The 12,818-nt window shown below is 38.2% G+C and overlaps 1 protein-coding gene across 1 annotated transcript in view; it reads left to right on the top strand.

The window, feature by feature from the left end:
* Nucleotides 1-11,197, top strand: part of NEK9 (NIMA related kinase 9) — a 52,583-nt gene extending 41,386 nt beyond the window's left edge. Inside the window, exons 19-22 of the mRNA XM_020793923.3 lie at nucleotides 1,917-2,107; nucleotides 7,079-7,243; nucleotides 7,953-8,162; nucleotides 8,847-11,197. Coding sequence (XP_020649582.2) covers nucleotides 1,917-2,107; nucleotides 7,079-7,243; nucleotides 7,953-8,162; nucleotides 8,847-8,969 — 689 coding nt within the window. The 3' untranslated portion in view covers nucleotides 8,970-11,197. The remainder of the gene's footprint in view (nucleotides 1-1,916; nucleotides 2,108-7,078; nucleotides 7,244-7,952; nucleotides 8,163-8,846) is intronic.
* Nucleotides 11,198-12,818: the final 1,621 nt, after the last annotated feature.

Below are 12,818 nucleotides of genomic sequence, written 5' to 3'. Positions count from 1 at the left end.
TTAGTCTTTAAGGAGGCACAATGGTTCTGTCTCTTTTTGTTTTTGTTACGCATGCACAGAGTAACTGCTACTTTTTAATTCAGTCTATCTAGAATAAGTCCCAGTACAGTGGGGTCTTGACTTAAGAACGGCTCGAGTTAAGAACATTTTGACTTAAGAACCGCTCTCATAGGAAAATATTGACTTGACTTACATACTTAGATTTGAGTTAAGAACTGAAAAAAACCCACGTGGGAGGCAGGGAAAGTGCAAAATGTGAACTTTCAGTGAACTGTTGGCCAGTGAAAAGGGTGCCTGTCTGCTTCCTCACTCCTCCCAGCGTTTAGAGAGTGGATTGGGAGTCTTCAGACTGCCTGGTACTGCCTGGACTGTATTTTCCCTGCCTTCCCTGAACCTTTCTTGACCTAAGAAAAAAAGAAACAAAATATCCCCCCTCTAGTGGTCGAAGGCGGAATAGCAGCTTCCCATTAGTTTCTATGGACAGAAAAGAGCAGATACGGATCAAATGGTTTTCAATGCATTCCTATGGGAAATGCAGATTTGACCTGAGAACCTTTTGACTTGAGAACCGCCTTCCAATACGGATTAAGTTCTCAAGTCAAGACCCCACTGTACATCTCTAAAAAATCTGATCATTTGTCTTTGTTTCTCTGCCTCCACTTCTATGAACCCCAGATAAACATTAGGATAATTTAATGATTCCCAAAACTGCTACTAGCTTAGAATGAAACAGATGCAAACCTATCTCTATGAGTGTATCTATAAATGTTCTTGCCATGGTCCTGTACCTGAGTTGGATACAATATTGCACTTTTGTTTCTGTGAGCTTTTTCAGAACAGCAGTTGAATGTTTTAAGAGTGTTTCTGTCACTGAATTTTGGTGTTTAGAAGTATGGGAGTGGTGTGGCAAAGTAAGTTAGGAGAACTGACTCCTTTCATCTGCTGAAGTTACTTATCCCTGACTAAAATGGGTAGAATTTGAGTGCAAATTTATTTGACGATTTTGTACTTACAAATGGGTTCAAGGTTCAGAATGCAATCCAAATACAGTGGTGCCTCGCTTAGCGAGCGCTCCGTTTAGCGACGAAATCGTGTTGTGACAAACTTTTGCGATCACTTTTGCGATCGCTTTACGATGTTCCCTATGGGGTATTTTCGTTTTGCGATGACCGATCATCACAAAGTGACCATTTTCGCACAGCTGATCAGCGGTTTCAAAATGGCCGCCGAGAAAAAAACATGGCCGCCCGCTGTTTTCTGGGACTGATTCCTCGCTTAACAGGCAGCGAAACTGGCCGCACTATGGAGGATCTTTGCTGAACGGTGAGTTTGAAGCCCCTAGGAATGCATTAATCGTGTTTTGATGCGTTTCTATGGGCTTTTTTATTTCGCATTGCGACGTTTTCATTCAACAGCGATTTCGCTGGAACGAATTAACGTCGCAATGCAAGGCACCACTGTAATCAAGTGTGAAGCTTAGTGAAAATGGAAATGCAGTGTATTATCTTGAGGGGTGGGCTGAAGATAGAACTGATAATTTTATCTTATCTGAGTGCACTCCTGTCACTTCAGTGCCCTGTACTTGAAGATGGAAGATTTAGTGAGGAAGTGTATGCTTATTGCATGTGGAGGAGGAGTGCAATAGGTAGTATAAAACTGTAGTAAAGATGTACACATATGGTACTCTGCAGAGTGCTTGCTGAGGTGAACTGCTGAAATAATAACACTGTGTGGTCAGCACCTTCTTATTGAGTCTTCTTAATGTTCTGGCCCCATAATTCACTGTGAGATTATTTTTTTCTTAACATCATTACCTTTTGGGGCCCTGAAACATCTGTATTCCCATGACTCGAAAACTCCTTTGTAAGCAATGGAAATACTTAAGATTTTAAATATTTAACTGTTCCCCCTTTTAGTTGCTCAGAGTTCCACAGCTGAAGGAGGAGAAGAGGAGGAAAGCGAGCGGGACTCAGAGATCCCAGAACCCAGCAGAGAATTCCGGGGAACCATGGAAGCAGACCGTAAAATGGGAGATCGGATCTGTGCAAATGAAGCAGTTGCAGATAGCAGTGCCGCCAGCAATTCCTGCCCGAGCTGGCTGCGCAAGGTGAGAACTTCAGTTGTGCACAGTGTGAGAAGGTAAAAGAAAAATAATATGTCTCTAACAGCATGTTTTGCAGCGTTGGCTGAGAGGCTTCTGCCCAAACATTACTGTTCTCTACTGGTAGCACCAAAACAGACAGAAGAAATCTTCCTCCTTTTCTTAAAGGAACATTTAAAGTAATTTTCTTCAGCTAGCATCTTGTAGTTACTGGAAGTTGGAATTGCCATTGTTACATTAACTTTCCCTTGTGCATTGAAGTTATTTCTCCCATAAATGGAAAGTTGTATTTTCAACTTCATATTCTCCACATTATATGTATGATAGGTATGCTTTACCTAACACATTTTCAGACCACAGTCCCATTTCTTTACAGCTAGATAGCAAATCAAGAGAATTTAATTGGATGCTCAATATTTCACATTTGAAAAATGAGTTTACCAAGCAAATACAGTAAAAGAAGACATGGACTTCTTCTTCAAACAGAACATGAGGCCAGAAGCATCAGTGACAATGGTTTGGGAGGCAAGTAAGGCATTTTTAGAGGAGCAGCCATAAGATTTTCATCAAAACAAAAAAGAGAAAGAAAGAAAAAATACAAGATTTTGGAAAATAGATTAGCATCAAATGAACTACAGCTGAAACAAAATCCATCAAATACAGAACTGAAAGAGAAGATAAAGTTAGTACAACATCAGATAAATATATTGCTCACTGAGGAAACTGCAAAGAAGCTTAAATTTGCAGAGCAAATTTTTTGAAAAAACACAAATAAACCAGGGAGATGGTTAGCATATAAATTAAGGAAAGAAAAGGAGAAAACAATAATACAAACAGTGAAAGATGAATCAGGGACTGAGAAATTAAAACAAGAAGAAATAAAAAAGATTGTTGAGGACTTCTACCGAAATTTATACAGTGGTGCCTCAAATTCTGTTTCAGAAGATGGATGTAAATTGAAATGTTCGTAAGTCGAAGCACCATTTCCCATTGAAATGCATTGGAACGCGATTAATCTGTTGCAGAAGAAACACCCCCCCCAAAAAATTTAAAAATAAAATATTGCAAGTCTCTTCGCTTACCAACGGTTAGCACATTTGAATTCCCTGCCTGGAAGTCCCTGCAAGGGCAGCATGCAAAACCCATCGGAAATAGGGGGGGGGGGGAACCAAAAATAAAAATAAATAAAATAAAAATAAAATAAAAAGCAACTAACCCCCCCAAGACCCATCAGAAATGGGGGGGAGACCGAAAAAACACAAACCCCTCAAGGCCCATTGGAAATGGGAAAAAACACCCCAAAAAGCAACAAAAAACCCCAAGACCCATCGGAAATGGGGGGAACCCCCCAAAAAAAACAAACAACCCCCCAAAGACCCATCGGAAATGGGAAAAAAACTCTAAAGAGCAACCAAACCCTGCAAGACCCATCAGAAATTGGGGGGGGGGAACCAAAAAACAAACCCTGCAAGACCCATCACAGCACAGAAACATAACCCCCCCAGCCCAAAACCAAGCTGCAAAAACACCCAGAACAGTTTTTAAAAAGCAGAAAACAGCACCTTACCTTACCAGCAGCCTCCTCCAATCACACACTCTCTAACTGCTGGGGCAAAAGAGCTACAAAGAAGCAGCCTCTTCCCCACCAGCAGTTAGCAATTTGAATTCCCTGCCTTTTCCCCCAGCCACGAGTCAAAGCAAAATTTTGCAGCCAAAGCTGGTCGTACCTCAAAATGGTAATATATTGGGACATTCGTAAGTCGAGGCACCACTGTACAGTAAAAGGAAGTAGACAAAGAATCTCAGAAAGAATATGTACTGAAATACAATAAAATGAAACTGACTCAAGATCAAATGCAGTCTTTAAATGAGCCTTTAACATATGCAGAAATTATAGAAGCCCTCAAAAAGCAAAAAAATGGGAAATCGCCAGGCCCAGATGGTCTTCCAGCTGAATATTACAAAGAATTAGAAAATGTATTGCTTAAACCATATAAGAAATTCTTGGAATTTGTAGAAGAAAAGAGAGAATTGCCACCAACGTGGTCCAAAGTGCTAATCTCTCTCATACATAAGGAAAACACGGAGGATAAAGAAATATAAATTATAGACCAATCTCATTACTAAATGTGGATCTAGTTGCCAACATGGTCACTATGTTGGCAACTAGATTGAAAAGAATCTTAATACAGACAATACATCAAGACCAATCGGGCTTCCTTCCAAAAAGGCAGATGAAAAATAATATAAGGATTATCTTAAATACTTAAGAATACTGTGAAGCTCACCCGGAGAAGCAAATGGCTGTGATATTCTTGGGTGCATAGATTTGATAATCTGAATTGCAATTTTATGCTACACTAATTGGAAGTGCTACAAATTGGAGAAAACTTTTTGAAATTAATTAAAGCAATCTATACCCGGCAAAAGGCAAAAGTTAGAATCAATGGAGAGCTAATGAAAGAAATAAAAATACAGAAAGGTACAAGACAGGGGTGCCCACTCTCTCCATTACTATTCATTCTTACTCTAGAAATATTAACTGAGCAAATTAGAGATAAAAGGAAATAAAAGGACTGAAAGTAAGAGGTCATACTTTTAAGCTCTAAGCTTTTGCAGATGATCTAGTTATTATAGTGGAGGATCCAATGTACTCAATTGAAGACCTGATGGATATGCTGATGAATTTTGGTGATATGGTAGGAATGAAAATAAACCAAAAGAAAACAAAAATACTTGTTAAAAATATGAGAGATTAAGAATGACAGAAATTAATAGAAAGGATTAACTTTCAAGAATAGAAGAGTCAGATACTTAGGGATCCAAATCACAAAGAAATCTAGTATATTATTCAAAGACAATTATATGAAGTTGATTAAAGAGATACAGAATAACTTGGAGAGATGGGACAAATTACAGCTATCATTGATGGGAAGAATAGCAACATGAATGTTTTACCTAAAATGTTATTTTTATTTCAGACAATTCCCATAAGAGTAAAACAGTCATTTTTTCAAGAACTTAACAAGATAATCATGAGGTTTGTGTGGCAAGGTTAAAAACCAAGAATTAAAATCAAAGCAATGCGAGATGCCAAAGAGCAGGTTTTGGTCTCCCAGATTGAGTATTGTATTATAGAGCCTGTATATTAGTCTGGATAAAGGAATGGATAACTTTAGATAATGACAGACTACTCAAGTTGGAAGGACATGATTTACAGTTAGGTTGGCATGCTTTTCTATGGTAAAAAAAAGATAAAGAGCAGAAAAGTTTCAACTCGCATATGATAAGAAGAGCCCGACTAGGGACTTAGAAAAAGATCATCCAGCAGATTTACCAAAAAAAAATAAAATAAAATAAAATAAACCAGGCTGGGTATCACCCATAGAGGCCTTTACACAACTTAACCTCATGACAGAAGTGAAACTTTTAAGATATCAAGATCTGTTAAAAATGATCGTGGGTTGAGGTCCAAAGAAGAGCTAGAAACACAAAACATATCTAGACTAGTGGTCCAGAACACAAGTGGAATCTAGGTACAGTGATGCCCCACTTTACAATTACCTCGTTAAACGACGAAATTGCTTCACAACAATGTTTTTGTGATCGCTATTGCAATCGCAAAACGATGTTTCAAAGGGCGATTTTCATTTGACGATCGGTTCCCTGCTTCGGGAACCAATTCTTCGCATTACGACAATCTAAAAACGGCTGATCGTTGGGTTTCAAAATGGCCGCCCGCTGTGCAAAATGGCTCCTCGCTGTTTTTAGGACGGATTTTTCGCTTAACAGGGATCAGAAAATGGCCTCCCTATGGAGGATCTTCGCTGGACGCTGAGGTATTTAGCCCATTGGAACATATTGAACTGGTTTTCAATGCGTTTCAATGGGTTTTTTCTTTGCTTGACGACAATTTCGCTCTACAGCGATTTCGCTGGAATGGATTATCCTTGTCAAGCGAGGCACCACTGTATAGAAAAGATAAAATAGAGGGCTTTTACGCAGAACATACGATATTCAATAAACTTCTGCTTGGCTCAAATGATAAATTAAGAAATGTATGATTATTTGCTTGAAAATAAAATGCAAGATGAGATGGTAAAAGAATGTATGATTAAGTGGGCACAAAATATAGGACATAGTATTGATATTGATCAATGATTGCATAGATGGAAAAATAACATAAAGCTCACAAAATCGGTAAATTTCAAAGAGAACATATATGTTTTATAGGTGGCATATGACTCCAGAAAAATTGTCAGAGATTTATACAGAGGTGTCATTGTTTGTTGGAAGTGTGAAGCACAAGACAGAAGCTTTTATCATATGTGGTGGACTTGTAGAGTAGCGAAACAGTATTGGATAGCAGTACATACTCAGTTACAAAAAATACTGCTTTGTAATGTTCCACTAACCCCAGAATTGTTTTTACTGAGCATTATACCAGATAATATAGATAAGACAAAGAACTATCTACGGTAGTTATATATATAGTCACTGCAGCCAGAATTCTTTACGCTAAGAACTGGAAAAAATTGGAGATACCAAAACAAGAGGAACTCACTCAGAAGAAATGGGAAGCGGCAGAAATGGATATTCTATCAGAAGTGTTAAAAGACTGTCCAATACAAAAGGCAACTGAATGATGGGATTTATTATATAAATGGCTTGAGTCACCAGATAGTGCTTGAATAACATAGAATTAAACTAAGATGTAATTGTAAGTTGAAACCTGGAGGGCAATCAAATTGTAGAATGGGAAAAAGTTGACTTGATAATGCAACATGAACAAACTGATTGGATGACAGTACATTTTGTGTTCTCCTTCCCCCTCTTCCCCCCATATCCCCCTCTACCTTTGTACTCCTTACCTTATCCCTAGTTTTTAAAAATAAAAAATAAATTTTAAAAAATATGTATGATAGGTAAGAATATGGAGAAAATCTAACAAACTGCCATTTCTCTTTCTTTGATTAGGAGCTGGAGAGTGCAGAGTTTATTCCCATGCCTGAAAACCCCTGTCTTGGGAGTTTAGCATCTTCAGAGTCTGACAAGGAAACTCTTCCTTATGATGAGCTGAAGGGACTCCACATGGCTCCACCCACACCTGTTGATATTAACAAGACCAATGCAGGATCCTGGGTAATGTAAATTTATATCAACGTATGGAATTCTCTATGATAGTTTGAACTAGAGGTGGAAATTGAGTGTGTAAATGACTGGTACAATAAATATTCACCTAGGGCGAGAAGATTAAGACCTGTTAATATACTGAAATTAAGCAGTGAGAGTTTACAAAGCTGAGCAAATAATTCAAACTAACCTCAAAACTGATGTTAAGTAAGTAAATAGGAAAGTTTTCTTAAAAGTTAACAGTTGGCAAACATGCACATGATTTACTGGCTAATAGGAGACTGACAACAGTTACTTGTAGCGCAATGTGTTCTATGCCACCCCAAGAAGCATCTCTGACAGACACTTTTTGTCACTTTTCATTAAAAAAAATCAGGGTAGGATTTAGAACAGACAACATTTTAAAAACAAGAAAGATTTCAAGAAATAGGAATAGGATGTGTAAAGTATGAAGCTTTTAATCTTGAGACTCCCAGTGAAGGATATACTCCAGATTTGCAGCTGGAGGTATGACAGTCATTTTTATATTAACCAGTATCTCAGCACACTAGTTGTTCAAGAATTTTGCTTCCATTATTTGGAACTTTGATTTCCAGGTTCTTAGTAAATCTATTCTCATCTTCCACTCATAGCTTTGGCAAACATTAGTTTTAAAGATTTCATACATGGCATATACGTAGGCCTATATATAAACTTGTCTGTGAATCCTGCATTGCAGCACCTTTTGAATTCAGCAGAACCCTGTAGTAGTGAGAAAACCTCTGCTGTATCATCGGCATGTAAATGCAGCTTGCTACAAGCTGAAGTGGAGCATCTGAGTGGCTTGCTTTCAAAGTGCTTGGCTGACCAAGAGAAGCTTCAGCAAGAAACCACCCGTCTCAGTGCCCAGCTCCAGAGTCTCACAAGAAAGATGCAAGGAACGCAACAGGTAATGTTTCATCTCGTAGAAACTGACAGATTAGAATAATTTTGAATGTTTTTGTAGCTCCTCGAAACTCATGCTAATATTTGGGTTAGGGTAATTTCAAATGTAGTAGTTGCTAAGTAAGATTGACTGTGACATGACTGAGGTGTGGAGAGAGAGAGAGGATTTAATAATTTTAGACAACATGGGTCATGCTGAATTTTTTCTTACTTGAAAGGTTTGACTAAGCCTGTTCTTCTAGATTGACTTGGAGGCCAGACACTGTAGTTGGCAATCTGGAATTGCTTGTATCAAGCCTGAATTGTAAGGAGATGAGTGCATTTGGATTCCTTTTCTTTTGCCTGGAAAACCCTTGAGGCTGGCAATCAGGATATAATTTTGATTATGAAAACAGATTTTCTGTACTTTTCAGCTCCATGTCCCATATGTTGATCTTAAGTTGAGCTCACGTAGCTAATAATAGAATCATGTTCCACATGAGAACATTTCTGGGAAGCAGCCTGAGAAGATGATGTTGGCCCCTGCACTTCATCATTTTATTCTTTGTAACCTGTGTAACACAGAATATAGAACAAATGTGGTTAAACTAGACATTTTCTTGTTAGAATTCGTTATGTTGTAAGACATCACCTGTAGTTTTACTTAGTTGCAAGTGGGGTTTTGTTGTTGTTGTTTTCGTCCGGACAGTTGGAGGCTCATTCCAAAGCTACACAAACCACCAAAGAAGAGATGGAAGCAGATGCAAAACCTGACTTGGATTCTGACTCCTGGTGCCTTCTGGGAACTGACTCATGCCGCTTTAGCCTGTAGCCTTTTGAGTCTGGTGAAATTCATCCAATCTCTCAGCACATCGAATGCAGAGATCAGCTTTCCTGGCTTCAGGTCCTTTGTGAACGAGGAGGTCAGGATTTTCACAGCATCCATGTATACAAGCGGGGAAGCATGTGAAACTATGGATTTAGGAGATAATTTAGAGAGAGGCCAAGACCCACATTGAAGCCTGGGTTTATTCAGACATCATGTCAGCAGCAGTCCCTCTCTATATACATTCTGTCAGCCTGACTTTGAAGCCAGCTAGCCACAGGATAGAAATGTCTCCAATAACAGCACATCCTTCATTTCTTTCCCAATTTCTTAAGGGTAGCATTGAGTCACTTACAGTAATAACCTCACGTTCAGGCAACTGAAATTGGAAAATGATTGAAAGGAGAAAATCAAATAAATAATCACTGTCAGTTAAACTGATATCCTCTTTTAAGTTGCCATCAGCCAAAAGTCAAAGAGGCAGGATCCCACTCTGTTTACAGGAGACAGTACCTAAGAAAGTTCTTGTTTTGAAAGTGGATACACAAGCTTCCAAAGCAGAAGAATTACGTCTTTCACTTAGATGTTTTAGCCATATTTACTCCAATCTATACAGAAGGTAACTTAAAGGATATTTGGGAAACTACTCCATCTACAGTATTCCTACTGTGCACACTTCAGACCAAAAAGAACTGGCCAAATTTCCCAGCTGTTCAAAGAAAGAATCTATAGTTCTAGAGTTCACAGCAGCTGTTTTGAGGCCCAACAAGTGTGTGGAATTTGAAATTAAGACACCCTCTTAGTGCCTCATCTGTTCCACCTGGTATAAATGCCAAAGCGGTTGAAAGCCCCTTTCTTTGTGCCCTCTCTCAAATGTGTATTTTTGTTTCATATTGAATACTTGACAAAATGAGCTGTGCTGGTTTGAAGACAATGCCTCCATCCAATGGATTTACCAGCGATAGATTACCATATATAAATTCAGAGCATTTCTTGTATTCTTGGTACTAAGCTGTATAGGAAGAAGTGTTGGACACAGAATTTCCCCTTTTCTCATTTAAAAAAAATCAGTACATTTACTAAATTGCTTTTGTACTTTATGTACACTTTTGACACAGCTGTGATGTTTGTGAGACATAATCCATATGATTCATTTATCATCGGGTGCGATTCCCAAGGTCCCTTATTTTAATAACATATTTTGACTTCCCAAAACAGTTCTTCCTCATGTCCCTTTTTTGAGTTTGCAATCATCATCATATTCCCTTGTATTCTCTTCTACAATTAGATCAGACTGATGTACTTTCTTCTGTCTGGAGGTGGGTGAAAGAGCATCTTACCCAAATAGGACATTTTTAAAGAGTTACTTGAGTCTATCTAATGCTTTTTTTGAGAGATACAATATTTGTCTTACATTCAGCCTCAATGCAAAGAAGTCCTTGGTATTAGTGGGGGGAATATAAAAATAAAAAATGCCAAATGTTCAATAGATCATTTACAATCCCAAATTGTAAACTGTGCAATGCTCTGATATGAAGAGAGAGAGAGAGAGAGAGAGAGAGAAAAGAAACAATAGACCATTGTGGCATTGGTTTGATTTCACATCTAAAATTATCAGTGCTGTTTTATCATTTTCATATGAGAATTCTGTTGCAGCTCAGTAATGTTCCTGTTCTAAAGTAGGAACTAAAAAGGAATTAAAGCTAGTTCCTGTCTAGCCAGGAATTACTGAGCTGATGGGAGTCACTCTCTGGCAGTGTGCTATCTGTTTCTTAGTGTGTCACATTTGCAAAACAAAGTACACAGACAAAAATCTAGTGGAGGACTGATTACCATACTGAGTGTGACCTGTACTCCACAACAGTATATGTGCCTTAAAGGATTCACGGTGTCCTAGCTGTGCCTGTTACAGACCACAATATATGCACCAGCTCTGCTATGCAACCAAAGAAGCAGTTTTCAACACAGATCCTGCCCTAGGCTAGAGGATGAGGGGCAAATAGGCCAGCGTGCCTTTGAGCACTCTGAGATCTATTTTCCTTCTCCCTTTTCAGCAGTGCTAGTTCTGTAGATGTCAAGTCTCTTTCTAGCATTGCTGTTGATTTGTTATAGTGGAACACAGCATACGCTTGCACTGACACTCTAGCCAAAAACTAGGTTGTTATTATCTATATTTGAAAGATTCAGTGGTGGCATGGTTTGACGTTTTCTGTTTAAATAAATATTGACACTCATTTGCCTCTGTGTCCTGATTTTTTCTAATAGGAGTGAAACGATGCATGCTTACCTGTAGTGCAAGGAGACAACACAAAAGCAGTATCAGTACTGGACTTCAGGTCTTGATTTTGCTGAGATGGAACGAATCTGCATGTTTCCTTTGTTCAACATATGCCAGTGGCATTAAGGCGTGTTAACATTTTGTAAGAGAAGCTAGGGAGTTTGTTTTTCCAGTAACAGAGATTACCCTTCGGCTGTTGTTTCTTCTCGAATACTTTCAATAATGGTATTATTTGACTTTTGTTTTAGAAATCTTACAAGGTGTGAAGATATTTGGTAAGATAATCTTTTATCATTCTAAAGCATATCGTAATCATATCTGCTACTAATTCTGGCTTAATAATACATCTTAACTATCTCTCCCACCAATGCTGCCTTTAATAATATATGTTACTACAGTAATTACTAGCATTTTTATACTACCAGTTAGTACAGTGAGATATCAGGAGTGACACACTGGTGTTGCAGGACAGACATGTGTTTATGAATCTTGAACAAAGAGTAGTAATTGGGTTGGTTGTTGTGGGTTTTTCGGGCTCTTTGGCCGTGTTCTGAAGGTTGTTCTTCCTGACGTTTCACCAGTCTCTGTGGCTGGCATCTTGAGAGGAACAGGAGTAGGAACTCTGTCCATATTCTGTAGACTCCAGCCGCAAATAAAACTACAGAATCTGGTATTCTGATCCAGCATCTCTTTTAAAAATAATGGCAAAACGTCTGTTGCATAACTATGCTGACTCATCAAGAATGATGTCAACATCAGTGGCACATTGTCACTAATTAAAAAGTCCCTACTTTGATTTTGTGCAACTTTGTCTCATTGTACGTGATCCATGCAACCAGAAACCAAAGGAGAGATTCTTTAATCAGTGGTAATCTGTTTCTGCAGTTGAATCATTAACCATTGCACCAGCAACAGGACATTGACCAGCACATGCCTATTTCTAGGTCTTTCACATGGGAAAACCTTGTTTTCTTGAAGAAAAATTTCTAAGCTGCCACCATCCAAGAGAAATGGTGTCTGAACTTTTCTTTAATTATACTGAAACTAAAATCTAAATCTTTTCATTGACTAGTACAGGAGTACTTTGATGGTATCATCAACCTGAAAGCATGCAGAAGGAAAACAAAACCAAGAGGAGTTTGTAAGGGCCATCTGTGCAACTGAGAAAACTAATTTGTTTGAAACCTTTAAAATTATTTTCACTCCCATTGCTTCAGAATTGTCATTTTGAAAACATGGGTCTCAGAAAAAAATCTATAGCAATTCCTGTGTACCACATAATCAGTTAAAATACCACATTGTATGATAGTATTTGGGGAAATGTTGGCTGAAATGTTGCTGCTTAGTGTGGAAAATTGTGCTACAGTAGTCCAACTAAATCAGTGGAGATTTAGTGAGCCAATTAAGTTCCATGGATTCCAATGGGCCTACTCTAATTGGAATTTATTTCACTAAGCAACAGAATCTCAGGCATTGTGACATAAAGGAAATATATTCCTCCATGATTTACATTCCCATGTTTAGTAAATAAACATGGTGAATTAAATGACATAGCAGATATATATAAATTCCGTTTT

Source organism: Pogona vitticeps, chromosome 1 (genome assembly GCF_051106095.1).
Source record: "Pogona vitticeps strain Pit_001003342236 chromosome 1, PviZW2.1, whole genome shotgun sequence".
NCBI lineage: Eukaryota > Metazoa > Chordata > Lepidosauria > Squamata > Agamidae > Pogona > Pogona vitticeps.
This window is presented reverse-complemented; position numbering and strand designations above follow the sequence as displayed.